This window comes from Cynoglossus semilaevis, chromosome 5 (genome assembly GCF_000523025.1).
Source record: "Cynoglossus semilaevis isolate Cse_v1.0 chromosome 5, Cse_v1.0, whole genome shotgun sequence".
Classification (NCBI taxonomy): domain Eukaryota; kingdom Metazoa; phylum Chordata; class Actinopteri; order Pleuronectiformes; family Cynoglossidae; genus Cynoglossus; species Cynoglossus semilaevis.
In genome coordinates this window covers 14,721,654-14,745,348 of record NC_024311.1, presented here as the reverse complement: position 1 = coordinate 14,745,348, position 23,695 = coordinate 14,721,654, and the positions used below count along the sequence as shown (strand labels likewise).

General features: G+C 38.2%; 2 protein-coding genes and 1 long non-coding RNA gene across 4 annotated transcripts in view; 1 reads left to right on the top strand and 2 right to left on the bottom strand.

Moving 5' to 3' along the window:
- Positions 1-12,043, bottom strand: part of tpcn2 (two pore segment channel 2) — a 20,438-nt gene extending 8,395 nt beyond the window's left edge. Inside the window, exons 1-21 of the mRNA XM_025055770.1 lie at positions 11,100-12,043; positions 8,450-8,505; positions 7,600-7,676; positions 7,036-7,213; positions 6,775-6,891; positions 6,507-6,613; positions 4,284-4,356; positions 3,852-3,951; positions 3,666-3,731; positions 3,515-3,579; positions 3,287-3,378; positions 3,102-3,183; positions 2,608-2,697; positions 2,395-2,514; positions 1,959-2,018; positions 1,722-1,850; positions 1,421-1,470; positions 1,220-1,319; positions 797-868; positions 638-711; positions 407-512 (exon numbers count right to left, since the gene is read on the bottom strand). Of these exons, the coding sequence (XP_024911538.1) occupies positions 407-512; positions 638-711; positions 797-868; positions 1,220-1,319; positions 1,421-1,470; positions 1,722-1,850; positions 1,959-2,018; positions 2,395-2,514; positions 2,608-2,697; positions 3,102-3,183; positions 3,287-3,378; positions 3,515-3,579; positions 3,666-3,731; positions 3,852-3,951; positions 4,284-4,356; positions 6,507-6,613; positions 6,775-6,891; positions 7,036-7,213; positions 7,600-7,676; positions 8,450-8,505; positions 11,100-11,250 (1,965 nt within the window). The 5' untranslated portion in view covers positions 11,251-12,043. The remainder of the gene's footprint in view (positions 1-406; positions 513-637; positions 712-796; positions 869-1,219; positions 1,320-1,420; positions 1,471-1,721; positions 1,851-1,958; positions 2,019-2,394; positions 2,515-2,607; positions 2,698-3,101; positions 3,184-3,286; positions 3,379-3,514; positions 3,580-3,665; positions 3,732-3,851; positions 3,952-4,283; positions 4,357-6,506; positions 6,614-6,774; positions 6,892-7,035; positions 7,214-7,599; positions 7,677-8,449; positions 8,506-11,099) is intronic.
- A 425-nt stretch (positions 12,044-12,468) lies between these two features.
- Positions 12,469-20,368, bottom strand: nadsyn1 (NAD synthetase 1). 2 transcript variants are annotated; one of them, XM_008310669.3, is made up of 21 exons: positions 20,172-20,368; positions 19,097-19,157; positions 18,884-19,000; positions 18,681-18,734; positions 18,408-18,497; positions 18,198-18,249; positions 17,916-18,004; positions 17,611-17,728; positions 17,403-17,534; positions 17,101-17,172; positions 16,495-16,619; positions 16,311-16,359; positions 16,088-16,190; positions 15,672-15,840; positions 15,214-15,349; positions 14,981-15,087; positions 14,451-14,582; positions 13,940-14,009; positions 13,666-13,794; positions 13,189-13,365; positions 12,469-12,916 (listed from the first exon to the last, which is right to left on the bottom strand). In XM_008310669.3, the coding sequence occupies exons 1-21, from the start codon at positions 20,254-20,256 to the stop codon at positions 12,890-12,892; spliced, it is 2,094 nt and encodes a 697-aa protein (XP_008308891.1). In that variant the 5' UTR covers positions 20,257-20,368; the 3' UTR covers positions 12,469-12,889. The 2 variants fall into 2 exon arrangements, with proteins under 2 accessions (XP_008308891.1, XP_024911540.1); XM_025055772.1 differs by having other exon boundaries at positions 18,880-19,000; positions 20,172-20,306.
- A 408-nt stretch (positions 20,369-20,776) lies between these two features.
- On the top strand, positions 20,777-23,693 carry LOC112487050 (uncharacterized). Its single transcript, XR_003049773.1, has 3 exons — positions 20,777-22,219; positions 22,281-22,645; positions 22,688-23,693. It is a non-coding gene; the product is annotated as an uncharacterized LOC112487050 (long non-coding RNA).
- Positions 23,694-23,695: the final 2 nt, after the last annotated feature.

Sequence of the window (23,695 nt, the reverse complement as noted above, 5' to 3'; positions counted from 1 at the left end):
GGAATTTATTGGTATAGAATTTTACTGTGATGAAAAGTTGACATACCAAAAAAGTATATTTTTTATGAATTTTAACAACAGAAATGGACATAGCTAAGTATTTTAAGACAAATGAGTGTATTTTTAGTCATTTTTAAGAAACTCAATTAAGGATAGTTTTTGAGAAGCTTTTATTTTTGAAAACTTATAGTATTTTACTGTGATAAATGGTTGACGTCTAGATCAAAAAGGGTGTAAGAAGAGATAGAAATATTTCAGTTACTCGTGCTTCAGACTCATTATATCATGGGTAACGTAATAGTAAAATACAGTGTTTGGAACTAATTAAGATGTATCATAAAGTGCAATCATTCCTTAAAGCCTTATAGATAATTAAAAAGGAAAAGTAAATGTAGTTAATACTTACCGCAAAGTCGTTAAAGTTGTTTGGCCAGTATTCCAGCTGCTCATACGAACCACACTGAACACTGACGTTAGAGGAGATATTGGCCATAGAGGTGTTTGTGATCACACTGTAACACACAGGCAAACACACACAGAAACAGAACAGAACACACACAAGAGTTGTACTTCCATTCATTTTAGTGTAGTAAAGAAGAAAAAAAAAAATACAAATCACTGTAATGTCTAACAGTACCTGCTCTCTGGAGGAGGTTTGATCGCGCCTTCGAAAAGCCAGATCCCAAACACAGCAAACACATAATACACAACCTACACACAGACAACAGTAACTTCAGACTCTGCCCATCTTCAACACGACTTATTACTATTGAGTAAATGCAGTGACAGCACTGACCACTAGTATTCCTGCAAAGGCTCGCAGATTTTTCACTAGGTCCAACAATGTGCTGGCAACTAAGGCCATCAACTAGATGTGAAAAAGAGAAAAAAGGTTTAAAAAGAAGTAGCAACATGTACAACAATGTATTAATTAAAATGTACAGTGACTAAAAAATACATACTGTATGCATAAACATTTTTGACCAAAATGTAACAGCAACATCTCTGCTGGTTAAATGCACAGATAAATGCACTTTTTAAGAAATTGAAATTATTAAAATGTATATTAGGAAAATAAAATACAATATATACTCTGAAAAACTTACAAATTAGTTAAAAAATGGTGATTAAGTAAAATGCAAAGTGATCAAATGCAAAGTGATAAAATTCAAGTTTTGTACACAGAACCTTTTACCATTTTCTCAGGTCAACTCTGTACCTTGATATTTGGGATGATGCGCAGGAAGCGGAAGACGATCAGCATGTTGACCAAGCGAACCATTTCCCACAGGGACATGACATTTCTCAAAGGTGAGGTCCTGTCGTAAAACACAAACACCAAATGACAATACAATGTTCAAAAAGTGTGGTTAGATGTCTACGGTCTGTAAAATAATAATAAAAAAAAGAAGAAATTCACCATTCAGTAAATTCTAGTCTGTAGGTGGCAACAATAGTGATCTGTAGAACCTAGGGTGGGAAAAGTGGGGGAAAAAAGAGTTGATTTTTACTGGAGACTGACATTCTTGAATCAATATAGATTAATTAGCACAGTAATAATGTAACACTGAATAGGAGTCACATTCTGTTTAGCTCTTATGTATGTATATACATATATATTTAAATACTGTATGTTCACATATATACATATGCATGTACATGTATATTTATTTATAAGTCAATGATAAAAAAAAAACAGAATAGAAGTAACTAGAAGTTACCAGCAGCAGAAGTGTAAGAAACCCATCAAAGATGTTGTTCCTGTAGGAGAGGTATCCTCTCCAGCCAAAGGCAAAGATCTTCACAGACATCTCAAACAGGTAGTAAAGGATGAAGCACAGGTTGATAATCTGAAAGATAAAGCAACAAGAGAGAAAATACATCAACAAACATTTATATATAAAAAAGATGATAACATAACTTTATTTGCGGTGAGGACAGGTTCCACAGCTACGGACCTCTAAGATGATGTTGTCTCTTTGTGATGTAGCCTTCTCAGAATTCAACACCAGGATGGTCTGGAAGGAAAAACATATTTCATAGGAATTAAGTCCAAATTTTTGTCTTTTTTATGTTGTGTTTTGTTTTTTTGTTTAATTTTGCTGCACAATCGCATTACTGTGAGTGGCTGAGAAATTTTCATATATTTTGATTCATAAAAATAAAAAAATTGGAGAAAGTTTTTTTTTTAAATAAAGCAATAAAACATTAGTATGAGAGGTTTTAGTTCGTTCACAATTGTTATAAAAACCTTTATTTCATAAACTGGACAATCTTCTACACATCCATAAAAATCCCATAAGTCATTGCACTAACAAAGCATGTGTGTGTGTGTGTGTATGTGTGTGTGGGTGTTTTCGTGTCTGGAGGAGGGGAGTGTGGTTTAACACTTACACATATGCAAATAACATTAGCAAGTGCCACCACGTTGCCAAATATAGTGAGATAGTAGTGGCTGAAAATGTCCTGTAGTCTCTGCAGGAGTGGAGACTGATATTGTGGCAGAGGAGGATGCTGAAGAATCACACCAAAAAAAATGTTTCATTTCTTTTTTTTTTTAACAACACCACTTTTCCAACAGTGTAAATAATTAGCACACAGATTTACCTCCTTGATACGGTCCTTATCCAGTTCATCAAAGATCTTACTGAACTGCCTCAGATCCATGTAGCCCAGCTCTGCATACTGCTGCGCCTCCTGACGTTTGATTTGAGACAGTGAACATTTTCAGTCAGGCGTTTGTTCCTTTGACAGAACAGCATAGATTGGAGAAAATAAAAATGTATTGGAACATCATTAAATAAAAAAATAAAAAAATAAATAAAAACCTCAACCTCTGAACCTGGACATACATTATGACAACAAGCACATTTAGATCAAGGATTCCAAAAAAAAAAAGATCTGCTGTCTTTTCTTTAAATAGTATTATTGTAGCCCCGTCCTCCACCTACAACCCCTCCACGACACTATACTTAACCTATTATATTATAAATCAGTGCAATCTTCACACTGTAATATACTGTAACTACAAAAAATAAATCTTGATTTAGAAACTTGCAATCCCTGCCATGTCTCTCCAATGATTTGGTTTGAGCTCTGACCGTAACGACTGCCGTTCTGTAGTAACTTTTCATCTTCACTCTGGACATCACATCCAGGACGGTGTCAACCTGCACACGCTCCCTGAAAACGCAAAGAAGCAAAATTGGATTTAAATTGTGTGTGTAAGTGTGTTAGGGTGGGTGTGTGTGTGTGTGTGTGCGTGTGTGTGTGTGTGTGCACTCACTCAGCAGCCTGTTGGGCTCCCTGGCAGCTCAGAACTTGGAAGGCAGCTCGGATCCCCAGTCGTCTCCTGATGATGGAGGTTTGGACGGCCATCTGGACGAAAACATTAACGACTGAATGTTTTCTTAACGGTCGCGTGGAGGTTTAAAAAATATCCAAATGTTCCACTTTAATTTTTTTTTACAGTGTTATCCGTTTTATGGGTAAGTACGGCAGTGTTGTGACTCACCAGCAAATATCCCCTGAACTGGTTATAGATGATGGCGGTCAGGAGGTTCATCAGACAGTAGGTACCTGAGAGCAAAAGAAACATTTACCTAAAATAATTTTAGGTCAAATATGTAATTTGTGAAATGTGTTCGGTTCGAAGTATGACTTACCGATTATACTGAAGGCGAAAAAGAAAATGGAGTAAGCTCTGTTTATGGAGTAGGCCGGGATCATGACTGTGGAAATGTGAAAGAAATGATCAGGATGGTAACGTGTTGTCTCAACAAATCAACTACATTCATGGTTGAGGGGAAAAAAAAAAAATCACTGAAGACTAAACATGGCCGACTTTGTACCATCGGGGTTGTTGGCCGTAGTGAGCAGCACCAGCATGGAGGTCAGGGACGTGGTCAGGTTTCTGAAGTAAACTTCCCACTCTCCATTCTTCTCTGGGTCCTGAGCAGAAACACAGAAGTGAGAGAGGCAGAGCGAGAGAGGCAGATTGAGAGAGGCAGAGCGGTCGACTGTTATTGATAATGAGGTCATGTGGATTAATAACAACAAAACAGGTGTGAAACACATACGTCGACCTGCTGTTATTTCTGTTCCCGCAATACACAGGAAAAAGGTTTCTTAAGGAATGTTGATTTGTCATAATTAATCATAATTGATAAGGACACATCCTGATTAATTGTGATTAAACTAGTGTAGATGAAGCCAAATCAACAGACAACAGTAATCATGTTGAGTCGAGTAAAAAACAACAGGGTCCGGCAAAATAAACTCACTTCATTTTTAGCAAAAAGCAGCATCCCGATCATGGTGAAGAGGGCGAGGTGGAGCGCCAACAGCAGGATGACACTGTCAATACACACACATTCACAGGACAGGGGAACAGGTCCGTTTATTCTATTAATTATTAATTGGACTCTATTTTAAAACAAAGTCACTGCAGGCAACACAACAAAGGGTTAAAACTTGCGGCCCGGGGGCCCATTTCCAGCCCATGCAACACCCACATCTGGTCTGTGACTAGCTGTTGATAATAATTTAATTTTGTCCTTGATGTATTTATGTTGATAATTTAATTTTGTCCTTGATGTATTTTTTTTTAAATTTATTTTAATTTTTTTTCCAAATATATTAAAATGCATTAGTCAGTCATTCAGGAATGAAAACAATAATACTATTGATATTCTTTACATTAAAATTTGTGGTCAGTGCGGTTTCACACACGGCTACTAAGTTTTCTCTCTTTTTACTTTTTGGGAAACCAGTACAACCAAGAAACCACATAATATCTGAACATGAACTTTTTTTATTCACTGACTTGTAATTTCATACAAACTTGGAGACACGAAAACGTTTTATTTTTTCTTTCATTGTGAACATAACCAAGAACTGTTGCTGCGTGCGCACGTTGCTTGTTGACGGACAGAACGACTCCTGGATCTGCTTTTTTTTTCTCTGAACATTATTAAGAACTTCTACCACACAATTCTATGGTGAACCAACACAATCAGCTGAGAGGCTAAAACAGCTTCTTTGGTGTGTTTTTATTATTATTATTGTAATCTTGGCTACTTTGGTAAGTGACAGTTAACATTTTGAGCTGCCACAGTGTTTACTGATAAAGGTGTTACAACTGAACGAACCTCTAACCCTAACTATCTCGTAGTATTCGTAGTGTTTATCCTTCTTTAAAAATGTACTCTCAAGTCAAATAAAATACACATGTACCTGTGTGGTTCTTCGTAGGACTCTGGTTCCAATAAGTAAACTAAACCTTTAATTTATCCTAGTAAGCTGGTGCTAATGAAAAACTACATCGTAGCAGTAACGCCTTAATGATCAGCAACAGGTTCTTGGAAAAAAAAAAAAAACTCCTTTAGTCTGTATAGCGCCACCTGCTTCTCCTACTTTTGTTACAGCTTTGTTACAAAACCACTGATGACATACAGTAGTAACATCGAGATAAAAAAAAACAACCTAAAACTAAAAGGTGTTTCTTTGTACCCAAAGAGAACACTAACACATTTCTTCTGTGCTGACACTGTCTTGATCGGTTCAGGAACCAGAAAAGTACCAGAGACACGGCAGCAAGGGACCACGTCAGACTCTCCAACCTGGCTATTGATGTCACATGATGACATTAACATTTTGTCCAAGAACCTGCAGGTCAATGTCTGACTTTTCTTTGTTTTTTTTTTTAAATGACGCCAGTTATTAGGAAGACAATGAGGAGAGTAAAACCGATAATGCAGACATTAATGGCGGCAGAAAGCGCCACCAGAAAGGCTTTCCTGCTCATTTTTTTCTTCATCGTCTCCTTCATGTGTTTCTGAAGGCAGGGGATGAGGACAGACAACACTTGGTCCTTCTCCAGCAGTATATTCGTCAGCCTGTCGTCATACTTTTCTTCGAGGTCTTTAACCACTCTTTTAGCCAGCACAACGGCTTTGTTCTTGTGCAGAACATCTTTAGCCGGGATAATCAGTTCCTTCATCACTTCCGTCACCAGGTGGCAGACATGGAGCGTGGCCTCTTCGTCGGACAGTCCTTTGAGCGCACCGGTCCTCTCAAAGATCTGTAAGATCACTTTGGCAAGGAAGAGGTGGCCGTGCTTCCCTGTGCTGGGTGAAGACTGACTTTTGGTTCTAATCGAATCATTTGTACCTGCTCTGGACGTTGGAATGGACTCCATGGTTTTTGCAAAAGTCACTTTAATTTTCTTACTAAACGTTCTGAGTGGTCACGATTGGTTTTGTTTGTTTGGCGTATCACACCATTTGAAATTTTAAAACACTGGTTCTCAACCAAATTCCATAGTTTGAAACTTCGTATTTGTGGGAGTCATAAAAGATCAAAGAGTAAATATAAAAGGAATAAGTGATGTCACAGGAAGATGAAGAAAGGATCCTGGCTTTCTTTGTTTGTTTATTTTTTATCTGAGTTTTGTATCAGGTTAAGCAATTAACTAATTTTGATAGGGCTCTAAAAGTTCTTCTTACCTGGCGATCTCTGGCAGAGTCCTTTTAATGCACTTCAGTGTCTTTTTCATCAGCGAGGAGTTTTGCAGGAGAAAAAAAGGCCGGACGATTCGGCGAACTCTCAATTTCTGAAAAATAAAAATAAAAAATAAGGCTATGAATATCTCAATGTGGGGAAGGGGAAATATTATAAATGAAGCAGAACCTGAATAATCAAATCATCAATAATCAGGGTACAGTGGTTGAGGGGTTTACCCTATTATTTTACCACTGTGCAGCCGAGCCTCACCTCGTCACACACCATGCTGACAGACAACACCCAGTCAATGATGGAAAGCGACAGAACTGCGGTGTAACCAATAAGCCATTTGTTTTTCCTAAATTCATCCCAGCCAATCAAGTAACTCTGTGGATAGGAAACCAAAAGGTTAAATATTGCTTAAGCAAAATAAATAAATAAATAACAAAAAAAAGGCTTAATAAAAACATAGCATAGAACACTCAATGTGACAACAAAAAAAACAAACATGTTCCACATCAGTTTATTTACCTTGACAATGAGGTCAAGAGAGAAGATGAATAGGCAGAGAATCTCAATGCTCTCAGTCAGGCCGCAGGGAGGCTCCCACGGTGGAGGACGATGTCGAAGGTCTGAGGTTGACGACAAAGATGACGGACGCTCCACAAAGGCCAGCAGCAGCAAGACTGCGATGGTCAGGCCCAGGCCCCTGAAACAGGATCGGTGAGAGGATTTGTGGTTTGGGGTGGAAAAAAAAACAAGTCTCATCCTGCTGCTGAGATTAACTTCAATGACATTGGCTGGAAAGTTCAAAAATTAAAGTTTCTTTGGCTTAAATTTGTTCTATTATCTCCAAGACAAACACAACGAAAGCTCGTGTCTATCATCTCCCAATCCGCTTACACACGACGTGACAACAAACAATAAACACCGGTGTGTGGAGAAGAAATGTTCCAAATACTTTCTACTTAAAACTTCAATTTTTTAGACTTTACAGATACTATTTCAGACTCTTTTGCTTCTGCACTAGTGCTTGTTCCTTTTTATAATCTGTAGGTAAATGTCAGGTAAATCTAGGCTCGAGGGCCAACTTACCACTGGCAGATCCGTGAGTAGTACCATCGATACAAGCAGAGTGAGCTGGCGTCAACGCGGTGGTTGATGGACCGGTACTGTGAGTTAGAAGAAAATCTTTATAACTTTGGAAACAAAAACAGAAATAATAACCAGTTTGATCACATGAGGTGAATTCCAATAACAATTTTAAAAAACATAGTAGTTTAATTCTGACTTCAGCCTGTGAACAAGGGGGCGCTCTTTTGTGTTTTTGTAGGAAAGAACATCCAGCATGACTTGAAAGGAATGTAGCAAGGCTGAAAACTTGCTCATTTATATTTGTTAGATCTTACTGGAATATTTGGCATATGTAGTGACTAAAAAAAAAAATTAGTCTCTAAAAATGTTTATTAGTTCTAAAAATGTCTTGCGTCTTCGGGCTGGGATTTGCAAATGGAAGCAGCACAGCTGACAGTGTGTAAATATTACATATATATTAACTGAGAATAACCTGATCCTTCCCTTTGCTATCAGCAAACACAACTAAATAACACACACCTAGGGAATTAGTGGTTACACCTCAGCTGGATTCACACAAAAACACCGTATGTTAAACTCCAAAAAAAGAAAAGTTGGAATAAAGGAAAACATCACAACTCAATACAATTTATCAACTGGACTAATTTTTTTTAAATTTATTTAATAATTTGCTTTAGCACCACCTTTTAAGGGGGTGTTTAAAAACAAAGAATAAATTATCTCTCACAGTGGAACAGTAATAATAGGTTAGTACTAGTTGCTCTGAATTCTTCTCGCCATAAGTTATTATGGCTAGAACTTTATCATTATGTTAGAAAAACATTCAAGAAATGAACAATACAGTACATACCTGTATGGCGTCCTCTATAAACACCACGGCCTGTTGGACGTACAGCTCGTTAGCTTCTGTGGGGAGTAACAAGACCATGACGTCAGTGACTGACCTTTAACGCCGTCTACCCAATTTTTCAGCGTAACCATCAGTCAGCAAGTGGAGGTCTGCACAGACATCCTGCTCTGTGACAGTCTACCAACAACACTGGCTGAGCCGTGTTTGTCTGGGAAACTGGTTGGACTGGGAGCTGATGTCAGAGTTTGGTTTGGTTTTTTTTTAAGGGGTGGAAACACAAAGGTGTTTGACTTTTATAACAAAGACTTGACACCAGCGTAAGTCAGTCATAAGAGTTAACACAGTTGAAGACGAGGATCAAACATGAGTCATTTGTGGAAGCCTGAGGGACGTGAGTAATGTGGGAGAGTGTCGGCGGTCGACGGCACACTGGCAGCTAAAGGTACAATTTTCATACTCAAACATGCTGAGAATAGGTCTTTGAAAAAGAGTGGATTAGCACACACTGTATTTGGATGTTACACATTCATATTTTCACCAACACTGGGAGGGGAACTGCCTTCAACCGTGCGTAATTACTTGAGGAGTCAACTGTGCCTTCAACTGTGCGTAATTACTTGAGGAGTCAACTGTACACAGAGTGGGAGGAGTGAGGGAGTGGCGTGGGAAAGGCCTGGGGAGTCTTAGACGTGAGCTATTCTACCATCTCACCAGTGCGTGCCACTTACTGACACTCATTCTGAACCACTGAGTTATTACAGCCACTAATAGTTAAGTTAGCAATACTGACCTAGTTGGGAAATATTACTATATCTTTTCCAATACTATTTTTGGACGACCAAATTGCTGAGCAATGCGATGAGGTCTGCCACTTTGTCTGAATATAGTAGTAATAAACTAAAGTCACTGTAAACCCAGCAGAGCTCTGAGGCTGACACACTCAGGGCAGTTAGTGGAGCCCAGAGTGCAAGGAAAACCTGCACACAAGTGGAAGAAACGACCATCACAACTAAGCTCAGCCTTATCCCCGCCTCTTCTGATTTGACAAGAACTAGCTCCATGTCCTCGTTCACAACATCCACAAAGTTTCTCTGAGGTCTTCCTCGTCTCCTATCTCATGACAACTCCATCTCTAACATCCCTTGTCTGATATAAAACTGATCTTTCTCTGAGATGCACTACATCAATAAAGCTGCATTGACCTTCCTAAAATACATGGAACAGCTTCCCAAAGCCTAAGGCTGTACAACATAGCTGCTAACCAAACTAAATGGGTCTCAATCAGCATTTACAGGTTAGTGATGCTCTTCATTCAACTGTCAGGTGACCGCGGCCGGTGGATTTTCCGCTCAACACTGACAGAGAAACTGTGACTCAGCTGCAGCCTCAAATTCACACATTTACTCACACACAGTTTGCAGGGGCTCTTTTTATGTGTCACAGCAGGATGTGTCAGTAGTGGTTCTGGTGTTTGTGGTTGGGGGCTTGAGGGGGGTCAGTGACAAAGCACCATTTAAAACGGCCGCTACAACACCTCAGTCAGCAAAGTGAGGAATACGATAACAGAGAGAGGCTGTGACCAGAACCGTTTCCTCTATTCTCATCCTGCTTCACGTCTGCAGTGGTTCAACTGTGAAATGGTGTTACACTGTACAGTCTGAATATGAAAGTTAGACTGAACAGTAGGTAAGAACAATGGTTCCTCCAGGGTGAACACAGTTGTCTCACAAATTAACCTTTTAATTTGGATCCCAACTTATTCCGTGACTTTCCATCCTGTACGTTGTTTCAATTTTCTGCCCTGTTCAACAGCACAGTTCAGACTCCCCCCTAAACAGATTTTAAATTTACTGTCATGTTTCTACTACTTTAATTAAATGGAGGATGCGAGGATGAGAAGTAAACAAAAAGTCAGATAACGATTTAGACATAATGAAATAACAGGGCCACATTGAAAATAATAGAAGAATTAAGATGTAACTTCATGAAAATTAAATTATAATATTGAGAGTAACAAAGTCAAAATACCACGAGAAAAGGAAAGAATAAGTATAACTACTCAATCTGAACTACTAGAGTAGTTATACTTGAGTAGTTATAATTATAATTTAATATGTGCTACTCTTCTGGAAGTTCCCTGCACGATCGTTTTAATGTCCTAACGCTCATGATACCGTAATGCTATTGTGGAAAGATACATTACATAATATTGGACACATAATATTAGCTCTTCATTCCTCTAAATGTTTGACTTTCTAAAACTTTAAGTTTATTCTTGCGAATTTTTGAGTAATTTATTCTCATGAGGTTACTACATTTTTATAAATGTACAGATTATTCCGTAGTTCTTACGACTTAATGGTCGTACAATTGCTGTATTTTCTTCCGGTGTTCAAATGTAACATTATATTTTAACCTAATAAAACATTCTTATAAGATTAGTACTTCATTCTAGAACATTCTCGTTACATTACGATTGTATTTGACTTGCAATAATCCGTATTCTTGTAAATGTGCTTTTTCTCGTAGTATTATAACTTTATTCTCAACCGTTGTTATTCGAATCCATAATATTCGTCCTTATTTGTCTCTTAAATCAGGTTTTTCACTTCGTCTTTTTTTCCGCCTTCGTTTCGTACTCCCCACTCACCTGAGCCCCTCTCTATAGTGCAGTACTCCTCGGTCACTGAATGGGACTTCCGCCGCCTGCCGGTGGTCCCTGCGTGCTCAGACCCGGAATAGGATCCATAATCCTCGGAGGCTGCGTCGACCGAGCCGCCCAGCAGTCTGTCCGTTTCCATACAGGAAATATGACCGCGTTTTGCTCTTCACTGGTCCGCACAGCGTCGGCAGTCAGTGTTCGGTCACTGCGTGGAGAGGAAGTTGAAAAAAGTATAACAACAACATGACGAAAAGTGCCGTAAAGCAGAGAGTCAGAAGTGTGTGTAGATGTGTTTTAGGAAGTCTGCTGCTGCTGCTGCCCCCTCCCTCCTTGACCTCGAGTTTCACTTTACAGTCACTTTAAAAACACACTAACTCCACCTACAACACACACACACACATACACACACACAGTAGAGTCCCTGTTGTCAGGGCATTGCACTAGAAATGTATTACTTTATCAGAACTTTTGACAGTGAGAATGCCAGAAATATTGTTATAGTCCACGATAACGAGGCACAGATGTATTTAACATGGAGGTTTAAGTGAATAGTTCGTAATTTTCAATCCCGGTAGTCAACAGATGGGGGCGATATAAACCCCTGGACAGTATCACAAGGTCCCTGATCTGCAGGCTTTTGTACCGTGGGAGAAAACTTTAGGTAACCACAGATATGAAGACATCAGGGACAAACCAATCATAATAAATGTGTCTGACCTTTGTGGATGTGTTTGCTGCTAAGTCTGTAGCACCAATAACAAAAGCATGAACTGGGGCTGTTCTAAGAAAATGTCAGTGAAGCTGTCACCATAGTATAGTATAAGAATATCAGGTTGGGGTCACATAAAAATCATGACTTAAGGGTGCCTCACAGGACATTTAAAACAACTGCTCTATTGAAAAATAACTCTCCAGTCTGAATATATTTTAAATTACCACTAACTAACTCCACCCAAATAAGGAGGAAATCACAGCAAGGCAAGGAATGAAGATGGTCTGGAAATTGTCCTGGAACGCATCCCTGCGGTTTGTTAACCTTCATGTAGTTAAAAAAAAAATCAAAACAAAACACATGACAAATAGTGAAAGTCCATATGGCTAAATTAAAATCTTAAGAGTGAAATTATACACAAAAAAATGTGGATTCCATAAGGTATTAATAGCTATGTTTTTGTAGCATGAGTTACTTTCTATTAGTTACACATTTCAGACAGGATTGCCAAAAAAATAATATTTCATAGAAAATTTCTAAGCAGAAGAATATTAAACCAACAGAGGTTTTAGACCTGGAGTGAGAGCTTCATAATAAATGTAATAAAACCTGAATAAATGATAAATCTAACAGCTCAAATAGAAATCTGTTTACACAGGCTCTTTAATTCGACACAGTCACTCATTCTGATTATCAGTGTCAAACACTGGCCACTGGCCAACAGTCATGGATGCTTTAAAAAAAACAAAAGAACTAAAGACTTCAGACTTGTCCTTGTGAACCTGAGAATGAAGTTGTATGAGGTAAGGTGCTGACTGTTAAAAACACAACAGTAGGTACAGGTTCAAAGAAGATTTACAATATAAATCCAACATTTATAAAATCAAAGCAACATACAGATATTTTATATTATTAATCAGATGTATAATATTAAAATACACCAGATCTTCTAGAAGTCTTTGGTCCGACTGTAGTGAATTTAAAAAGACACAGCATAAATGCCTCACATAATGACTGATGTGTTCCAGTTCTGGATTTCCCGTGGACAAGTCAAAAACATCGCCACTTAGTTTTCTTCCTGCATCTGAGACAGCTGTGTGGAGAATATGTGAAAAAAAAATTATTACAGTTTAAAAATATAAATATATATAAATGCAGGAACCAGCATCACAGAATGAACCAATCTAAATATTTTATGGCATTATGATTTACCAAATCATCTAATGCTATTTTTTTTGCACAAAAATTTCCATCAAACCATGTCTTTTCACTGACATGTTTACATTTTTCTTGTTCATCAAATTCCATCTCTGCTACTTTCTCTGTCAGTGTCAGTAAAGTGAACGCTACGTTACCCACATGTACCTGGTTGTCGATGCACCTGAACTGCCAGGTCCAGCGTGTGTTATAGAGGAAAGGTCTGAGGTCGAAGCGGTTGTCGTCAGGACTGTAGCTCTCAGCGTGGTAGGCAGGTGTCACTGTGGTCATCTTGTGACGATTCACTGAGTACATCCTGAAGAAGTGCTTCACCTTCTGGGCAACCTGAGGAAGTTACAGACGTGTTTGTCACCTAATCATAGTGTCAATAACTCCAAAGGTACAAACACTTGGATTTCCTCCAAACAACAAAGACAGAAGAAGATTACACTTGACCTCTGACCTTCACTTTACCGCTGACAGTAAATCATACCGTTACTAATATACTAATACTAATAGAGTTAAGATGGTTTGGACATGGCGTTGAGGAGAGATAGTGAATATTTTGGAAAATGTATTGTTAAGGATGGAGCTCACGAGGAAGAGGAAGAAGATGAACAAACCGCTATACTGTAGCTCACTCACCTGTGTGGTTGAAAGAGAATCCTTCCACATATAAATGAGTTTGCAGAACATACTGAAGGGTCCACACTTGGTGATCTTCCTCAGTTTGCCAATCACAGATAACTCTGAGTAGGTCATCCCCATGTCGGCCTGCAGCACAGGGGAAAACGAAGGAAATGAAGGTGGACTTCTGGTTTACACCAGTAATAACTCAACATCAGATCTTTCTGAACAGTTCAACCATCATTTAAAGGCTGTGTATAACGTTTAAACAGAAATATCTTTGTTTTTTTACCTCATCAGTCTGTGACACCTGTCCGTCTGTCAGTGGCTCCAGTTCAGCTGTAGGTGGAGCCGACAGGATTCTGTGGGGAACCATAACCACAGACAATCAAGAAATTATGTGACTCTAAATTCATTCATCCATCCTGACGTAAAAAAACAAATCACATTTAATTACAGTTGGCTGTAAAGATCGGAGGAAACTCAACTGACGAAGTAAGTCTCAATTATGTTTAACTGTTAAATGCACTGCATGGCTTCCCTGTTTATGTGGTCACGGCTGAAGGTCAAACATATGTAATATCTAATATCTGTTTTCAGAGTCCACACATGATGTATTTGATGTAAACCATTTCCCTTTTAACTCAAGCAAGAACTTCAAATATGGCAACTTCAAAAGCAACAATTTTTCCAACTTTGGCAGATTTGGATTTCAACGTATTGTGTTTAGCTGATGCAGGGTGCAATATTAAAAAAATACAAAAGAACAGAACAGAACTGCAAACCAACCAAACCAGTCTCACCCTCTGAGAGCAGTGAGCTGAAAGTGCTCCACACAGTAAAGCAGGAAACGTTTTAGGGCAGTTTTGCTGATGCCTCCAATTGGGTTGATGTCAGCACTGGAGCAGTCGTACTTGGTGAAGTAACCTGTCAAACTGGGGGAGAGGAAGATTATTAAACAACGTAAATGTCATTTTCTTAATTACCAGCTTTGACACTGTGGTATAAAAACAAAGGAATCTCATGAAGCAGCTGCAACACACTGTGTTGCGTTCAGTTGGTTGGACCGAGGCCCGATGCTAGCCTTTTGGCACTCACTATCAAGTATATTGAAAAAAAAATTTAAAAGTGAAAAACTCAATTTTTTAAATTTATTATCTTACCAGTAGGTGTCGCCCCTTCTCTAGTAAAGTTACTAGTAAAGCAAGCCTCACATCCAAAAGGCGGAACTATTGTACAGTATGTCAGCCATTTCCTGTCTGTTCATGTTGCTATTATTAAACACTAATGTTGCAGTGTTACCCTCCTAAACACAGTGACTCATGGGTAATACCTCTCATCCACATTGGCAGAGCCTAGCACCAGTAGCCCACCAGGTTTCCCTCTGGCCCACTGACTCAGTTGGGCAAACAGATAAGCCAGAACCATCCTGACGCGGGCCTGTTAGAAACAAACACACACACACACACACACACACAGAGGTCACGGTAGTGAAACTGATGATTCTGTAGCGTAACATGTCTGTGTCACGACAACAGCTGAAGACAGTCTTCCTCGTTCCCTCACCTGAACATTCTGCAGAGCCAGGTTTTCTCTCTGACTTCCCCCGTGAGCACGAAATTGAGGTAACTTTCCGGTAACTGCTGAGAAAACTCCCAGAATTCCATTCACTGCCATGTCTATGTTTGCATTCATGTGGTTGCTGCAAACAAATAGAAAAATTAATAGCAATTAATGTATCGATAATGTGCATTAGTTGTTTTTTTTTTCTAAATGTTTAATCTAATTCGTTTGCTACTCCATAAATTTAAATTTGAAGCATTTAAATCACTGAAAAGTAAGAGACTTTAAACACAAAAGTTAAGTCTCTTTTATTTCTCTTGCTATTAAACAAATGTTTCAGTTGGATGTTTCAGGAATACAGAAAGTTTTTTTTCTTAACTTTAAATATTAGAAGACATTTCACAAAAATTGAGACAACAGAGCAACATGAGAACTGTGTGAAAAGAATGAAGGTTTCCTACCTCCCTATCTGCTGTGCCAGGTCTCTGGCCCTGCTGCAGGTTTCCTCAGAGGAGTTCTTACTGCCCATGTAGTAGGTAGTGAAGACGCGTCCACACAGCTCTCTGGGATCTTGGGGAAGGTAGGAGTCATCGCCAACCACTCTGCGGACGTCCTGCAGAACCTGGTTGTCTGAAAAAAAAAAAAAAAAAGCTTGACTAACATGTAGTTGCTTTAATCACAGAAAAATCACAGACACTGTGAGTGTAGTGGTGCACAAAAACCAGACTTCTTGTTGTGGACACAGCTGAGCAGCAGGGGGTGCTAGAGTGTCTATGATCAAATCAACAACCTTCAACAGAGTGTGTTACTGTGTGTAATATCTGTGATCAAATCAACAACCCTCAACAGTGTGTTACTGTGTGTAAACTGTACTCACTGTCATCCTTCACAGCCTTACAGACCAGCGAACACATAGAGTAGACAATACAGGCGGTGGAGGAACTGTCGACGCCTCCACTCAGGGGCAACAGAAAACCAGCCTGAAACACAAACAAACATATTCCACATGTGAGTCCGTCACAGGTTTTTAGCTCCTTTTCCATATTTATCTAATAGCTCAAATCAGAATTGAGCTGTCATCTCTTATTTTTTTTGCTCACCATTCCACTTCTCCTCAGGTAATCCCAGAGCCAGCAGGCCGGCCCTAAACTGGATGACATGGTAAATATTTGAACTACAATTAGAATTAGCATTGATAGAGGATGACAAACACAGAAGTAGTCATTAACAGACAGGCCATAGACCATAATAAAGTTGTGGTGACTGTAATCTGATTTTAACAACCTGATCTCTTCCTCTGGACTGTGAAAACACCAGTCCAATGGTTGGTGTGTAGGAAGGCAGAGGTCATTGTCAGTGGACAGGGAGAAGTCAACTTTGACCCTGTGGCATGGTTTGGGTTCAAGTTCCTGCAGGAGACAAGTGAGGACAGGATGTATAAGAGGCCTATGTTTTTATGTATATAATTTTTCTACTGAGATTATAATTTTTCCAGAAAGTGATATTTACATATTTTCCTTGAATAATAAATTCACAACAAGACACATTTATTTAGGTATTTACAAATTCACAACAAGACACATTTATTTAGATTACCAGAATAACAGATTACCTGTTGGAGTATGATTTAAATATTATTTAAACATTCTGAATATTATTTATTTTCAGAGCTATTTTAGTTCCTCTTATTAGCATTGTTAAAAAAATAAATTATGGCTTCTTATTTGTTTTTAATATAACTAATTATAGCTAACTTTCATAACCGTTTTGGTTTATGACTCAGCAATTATTTTCTGCTGTAGGTGAACACATGACATTGATATATTGACATATAACTCCAATTAACGTAAACTCACTTAGGATATTTAACCAAGTGAAAACCTGTCTCACCAGGTGAGGTTGACATGCTTCTCCTCTGTAGCTGCGAACATCCTCCAGGTCTAATGTGGCCGTGATCACCTCCTGCACCAAACACACACAAACAGGAAGAGTTTCTAATTACTGCTTTCTATTCTAATATTACACATATTCTACATCACTTAGATAATAATATTGTTTCCTGCATCAACTGACACAGAGAATGTTGTGATGCTTGACTTCAGTTCAATTTTAAGACAAACATGAGACGACTTGTCAGACATGTCATCTTCCAGACCTGGGCTGATTTCTGTTCTTAATTCTGAGCCACGTACCACATCATCAAGCGAGAACTGAGCTCCTTGGGCCACAATGTCACCGTTGACGGCCACCATGGAACAGCCGTCGTAATAGACACGGTCTCCATCACAGCCTTTCTGGTTGGCGTACAGGTAGATCCCACCGACCTGGAACAACACGGCGACGACTGTCAGCCGAGATTCCACAGTAAAATAGCTGTTTTCAAACTAGTATAATCTTTACTTTGCTTGTGGCTGACTTGATCAAGTTGACTCTCTGGTCAGCTTTGCAGAGCTCGTGGTGAGAGGCTGAGGAATTTGTAAAGATTTCAACACCATCCAGACCCATTTCAGTATGAGGGCTGAGCAAAAAAAGAAAAGCAATGCAGTTGTTTTTAAGTTTAGGTTTTTTGGTCTGGACAAAGGGAACAAACACTAAACAAAGAAAAAACTGTATGTTTTATAGCAGGTGTGAATAAGAAAAAAACTGTATGTTTTATAGCAGGTGTCTTAAACTCTACAGACCCCAGCTCTACAGTGATACTCTACCTTCTAGCTTGCCACAGCTCTTCACACATCTCAGTCCCAATACAGGTGTCCTTGGTGGAGAGCACACAGTCACCAAATGGGACGGTTTCCTAAAAAAAAATTTTTTTAAACTTTAACTATGAAGACCAAAGAAAACTGTTATAATTGAATTATTCTATAACTGTTAGAACAGGTTTTATTTTTTGTTTACAGACACCTCTAACTGAAGGAACAAGATCATCCAAAACAGAAGAAACTACAATAAATAGCATTAAAAGCAAACTTATTTCAAAGTTTCTTCACCTGGCTGGTGACCTCCTGGATCATCCTGGGCAGGAAATATTCCTCCACCTTCCTTAATTAATTAAAAAAATATATGTAAAACAACCATATACCTACCACCTGAGTTATAAAATATGTTGTATTATGTAGCACCTGTCAGAGTTATAAAATATGTTGTATTATGTAGAGGCCTGGTCTTAACAAAAAAAAAACTGTACTCATGTGACCAACCTCGGCTGGTTCCAGGGTGAGAACCAGCGCAGCTCCCTGTAGTTCCCGTGGTTGGCCATTGTCATTTTAGGTCTGATCAGGAGAATCTTTCTACAGGGAGGGAAGAAAGTAAAGAAAGATGAATAAAATGACATCTCCAATTTTGTCAATTTTAACCAAATGTCTTCATCACGTGTGTGTTTTTTAAGGTTGTCTCAGCAAACCGTATTCTTCAACCTCATATTAACATGAAAAGGAATATTTTGCTAAAAAGACATTGACTCACAGACTCACCTGTTGAGAAAGAGGACCCTGCAGTTGTAGCGAACGTTGTGATGCATGACAGGCCTGAAGTTCAGAGAAAGAAAAAAAAAAAGACCATTCACAGGTGTTTGACTCCACAAAGAATTGTACTACACTACATCTTAGTGGGACCAATGATATACAGCTGGACTTTCTCTAAAAGTACTGAATATTTTGCCAGGTCTTATACCTACATTCCCACGTCACAGATAATGTCCTGAGTGATGGGAGATTCCAGAAGCTGCTGCAGGACCTGGAAACTGTGCAGCAGCGTGTCCGACTCGAAGAAGTGGTCAGCACAGCCATAACCACTAAAAAATATCAGGAAATTGGAAGAAAATGTGAGGTGATTAAATCATGTTTAGAAAGTAAGATTTTTTATTTATTTATTTATTTTTTAATTGTACCATATCTCCAGCTCTGGTCCCAGTCGGTATTTGGCTCCATGCGACTTTGCAACCTCAATACCTGCAGAGAAAAACAACTGGAGATTTATGTGATACCAACAAATAATTTGTATTACTTTAATGTAAATATAGAGGTTTACATTGCTTCTCCCGTAGGATAAGTAAAAGATGTATCACTCAGCTTTTGTGACCTAACGCTGTATTTGTTTCTCTGGTAATCGAACAATTTATAACAAAATATTATAAATATAAAAACAAACATAGAAATGTGTCATGGAGTCATCAGCATAACGATAATAATCACTCACTATCTTTATATATGAGATCTGCCATATATTACATATTCTTTTTTGTGTTTTTCCTACCATAAAATACATATCAATGAATATCAATATCAACAATATCAACATCGTAAAGAAAACAACTAACCTGACCAATGATGATGACCAAAGATCACAACCACAGTCCAATCTTTTTATTTCTTCACTAACAGAGACCATCTATCTCACTAGTATCACTGATAAATACTACACAGTACTGAATATATCACAGAGAACAGCAGTTCAGTGGTTCTCAACCTCAACTTTTTAAACTGTTTAAAAAATGTTCAACTTAGCATAGTATTGAAATAATAATAATTATTTGAGTGGTATGAATATCATAGTTTGAGAAACTATTAATCTAGATGGCAGCCTCAGGCCAATTTCTTAAAAAAAGAAAAGAAAAAGAAAACAACTTAAACGACAACTTTACTCACAGTCGATTAACATACTGTGAAGTCAATAATATGCAACTAAATACTAAACATATAAAAACACGTAAAAACTCACAAATATGAATGTCCTCTGCATAAGACTTGACTATAAACTACTGTATGTTTTAAAATAAAAAACGTACTTTTACATTGCTTACTTAGGTTATTAATGTAATAGGTAAGAATGCACTGTATATAAGTAGTAAACGTATAGCTGCGACTAGTACTGCCAGTACTTTTAAGAAAACTTACTGCTTGTACCGTGGTCTTAGCTAAAAGCTGTAAGAGTGCGCAGCGAGTAAATAAAGTTCGTTTACTTACTTTTCAGGATTCTATTTAAGTTTCCGTCAAAGTCCAAAGCCCACTGGTTTAAAGAGCACGTCGCCAAAGTCACTTTTCGTCCCATGTTTTCAGCGGTGTGCAGAAATATCAGTAAAATACTGTGTGCTTGTTATGTAAGCATAGTAGTTCTGTCTCTCCTGCTTAGATTCTTATACAGAGGTAAAGGTGGTCTGAAACATCACTTCCGGTTCTTGGAGCAGATTTCTTCTTCTGTTGCGTTTCTGCTGCCCTCCGCGTTATGCCCTACAATGCCCTCTGCTGGATAATAAGTGGCATAACACAAACTACTAACTATCTACAATCACTATTAGGACTGGTACTACTACCCACATTTTAAAAACATTATACCGATTCTAGACTTCTTCTATTTACAAATATTTTATTCCAAATATTACATTTTTGACTAGATTAATTAATTCTAATTTTACTTCCCTAATATTTATTTTCTGCAGTGTAACACCAGCACCAATATTACAATTTGTACTGTCCCCACTACTACAGTGACTCTTAAATATTCACTCGTTCAGTTTGGATGCTTTGTCTGTTTTACACAATCCACAAAAGAAACAGACGTGAAGGAGTGTTTCGAAGATATTTTAATCAGTACTTTCGTCATATGAATGTTATTGTCATTTGTACAAACCAAGCAAAGTAGAATATTTCAACTAAACCTTAGCTCTTACAATGCAAAATAAATCATCCCGTGACCCATTCGATACACAAGTCTTCAACATATCACTTTTATTTTGTGTGGTGTGTGATCCCTTTCTAATGTTTTCAGGACTGTTCTGAACATCATTTGACCGGGCTTCATTTTATTAGCATTAGCATTAGCGTAACGAAACATCAGTTTCTTGTGCAAGTTTCTCCAAAATCTGGCTTCATCGTAACAATTCGATTCACAATGACTTCACATGACAAAAAGCATAATGAGCAGGCATTAAATACACAGAACGTGACAGGGATCTGTTGAAGGACATTACAATAGGTGTCTGTGCAGGAGACAAACTGGTCATGATGGTGGGTAGGATTCGGCTTCAGTATCATAAGTTAAAAAAAAAGAATAGAAAAGAAATCTAGTACAAGTCAAAGGATACAAATATACAGTGAACAGGAAGTGGGCAAAATCATCTGGTACTGGAAGTAAGCCCAGGAGGTTGACCAATAGCAGCAGCGAACCACCAGGGGGCGACTTTGCAGAGTTAATCACCGTTCAAAGGGAAGTCCACAGATTAAACTTTTTTGTTTTAAAACACCAGGAAACATTTTTTTAATGTGTAGTTCATGGTCTTGTGTGCAGAACACATTTGTATTTTATAAACAGATACAGTTCAGTACAGGCCTGAATCTAAACTACACTGTTCAACATGGCACCGGTCAATTTCATTATATCAAGGCTGTAAAACCAGACTTTAATTTTCCAAAATAAATGTCTGCACTGATGTGTCACATACAGTCAACGTTTTCATGTTACATCTTCATTTCATTCTGCTTAACATACAAACATACACACATTTTTTATTTTATTTTCATAAATAACAATGTGCACGAGACTCTCTCAAGAGGGCAGCAAACTGGTTACACAGCAATTCAGTAGCTACACAAGAACACCTACACACGGTACATAATGTGCATCATGTCAAAAAACAAAAATAAAACACAAACAGAACCCTTTGACGTGTCAAATTAAGAATAGTGAACCATTAAAAGCCCCAACATCTTTTAAAGATCACTACAAGTTAGACGGAAAGACATTGTAGCTGGATTTGCTAACGAGCTAGCATCTGTCCATCTGATAAACACGAGGCATTTTTCAAACATTAAGACAAAACAGCAACACCTTCACAGACACTAGTGAGTCAGAAGAGCAAGTGAAGTGAGTTCCAATATCGACAGAACTTTTCAATGTCACATGACACTGTTACTACAGGTACTAACACCCAGTAATAAAATATAATTAATTTCATGAAGCCATTACAGGTATTTTTACAGGTGTTGTACTACAGTACATTCTACTGCATTGGCAGGTACTTTTCCAAATTTTTTTTTACAAGTGTTGTACTATGGTAGATTATACTGCATTGGCAGGTACTTTTCCAAATCGATTTATTCTGACTAATAACTTAAGAGTTATGTCCATTATGTTTTTTCTGGGATTTTTTTTATGATTGGATTTAAAACGTATCTATATATTTATTCCAATTTTAACTGTACTCTGACTTAAAACTTCACGACAACAAATGGAAAATCTTATGAGGAAGACTTCACCTTTGGAAATGGAGGTTAACCTTATGACCTCTTCAGTGTTAATTAAATGAAAAGCATTTGGTTTGTAATCGTGACATTGTTTGTATGAAAAAGAAGCACACAAAGGTAGTTTGTGCTTTGGTCAGTGTTTGCATGAAGACAAGAGTAAAACAAAAAGACTTCCTCATCACTCACTTTTTTGGAAGGTTGGGAAAAAAAAACTTCCTTAGAACTCACTTTTTTGGAAGGTTGGGAAAAAGAAGGAAGACTGTGGTGTTTTAAACTTTGTATCTGTATGTAGGAAAATTAGTGGAATTTCACACAAGATTCTCTTCTAAAGTTTAAGCTTTTCTAGAATGTTCACTGGCCTGTCCACTAAGAAAAGGCTAACTCTTAGTAGGTAGCCACACAGCAATTTTGTTGAGGTCCAATGACAGGGCACACCTCTCTTTCACATGAGTTCAAGGCATTGACAATTTATGGGCCGCACTCCTGACAAGCCTACACCAAATGTAACTACCAAGACATTTTGTAGACCAAACCAGTTGGGGTTCAATCCATAGGTCATTGCCTTATATGGGCACCAGGAGAACTAAATACATAAACTGAATAAAAAGAAATCTCCAAGTAAACAGTGATCGTTTTCCCTCAGTCTCCCCTTAAAGGCATTCATGGTGTTGCAATAGGTTTCATTCATAAACCAAAACCAAAAACAAAACAAAAACATGCGCCTCTGAGTAAATGATCTCAGCTGTAGTGACTCGCTGACAAACATTAACAATAAAACATCCTCGTGTCTGTAACATTACCTGCCAGGTGAATCGAGTGTACTTTTTCAGATGTCACGATGTGATGTGATCAGAATTCTATCTCACAGCTGTGGTATTTACTCCGTAGAAAGTGTAGAAACACGTCCTTCCTGAAATGTAGTGGACAACATGCAATACAGCTCAAGTGGTTGAAAGCATGCTGAGAGCTTTAGAGTGGTATCTGTCGCCGTCACACAGTCAGCAGTGGATGGACTGTCACGGAGAGTCCCCGGTGTTAAAAACACACCTCTGTCTCCTCCTCCTCCTTCTGTGTTCCTTGACTACAGACGGTCTGTTGACGAGCAGTCGTTCAGAGCTGGGAAATAAACACTAGACTGAGTTTAAGATATAAATGTCTGCATGCATGTGGATACGTGATTAATTTAACATCCTTGTCCACCAATGGTGTGTGTGTCTGTATGTGTGTGTGTGTGTGTGTCACAGTCC

Bases quoted from the DNA above. Each gene is read 5' to 3' on its own strand.
- nadsyn1 (XM_008310669.3), bottom strand. From the start codon at position 20,256: ATGGGACGAAAAGTGACTTTGGCGACGTGCTCTTTAAACCAGTGGGCT. The intron at 18,735-18,883 runs GTAGGTATAAGA...TCTGAACTTCAG, and splicing joins ATTATCTGTGACGTGGGAAT to GCCTGTCATGCATCACAACG. The intron at 16,620-17,100 runs GTGAGACAGGTT...TGTCTCCTGCAG, and splicing joins AAGCATGTCAACCTCACCTG to GAACTTGAACCCAAACCATG.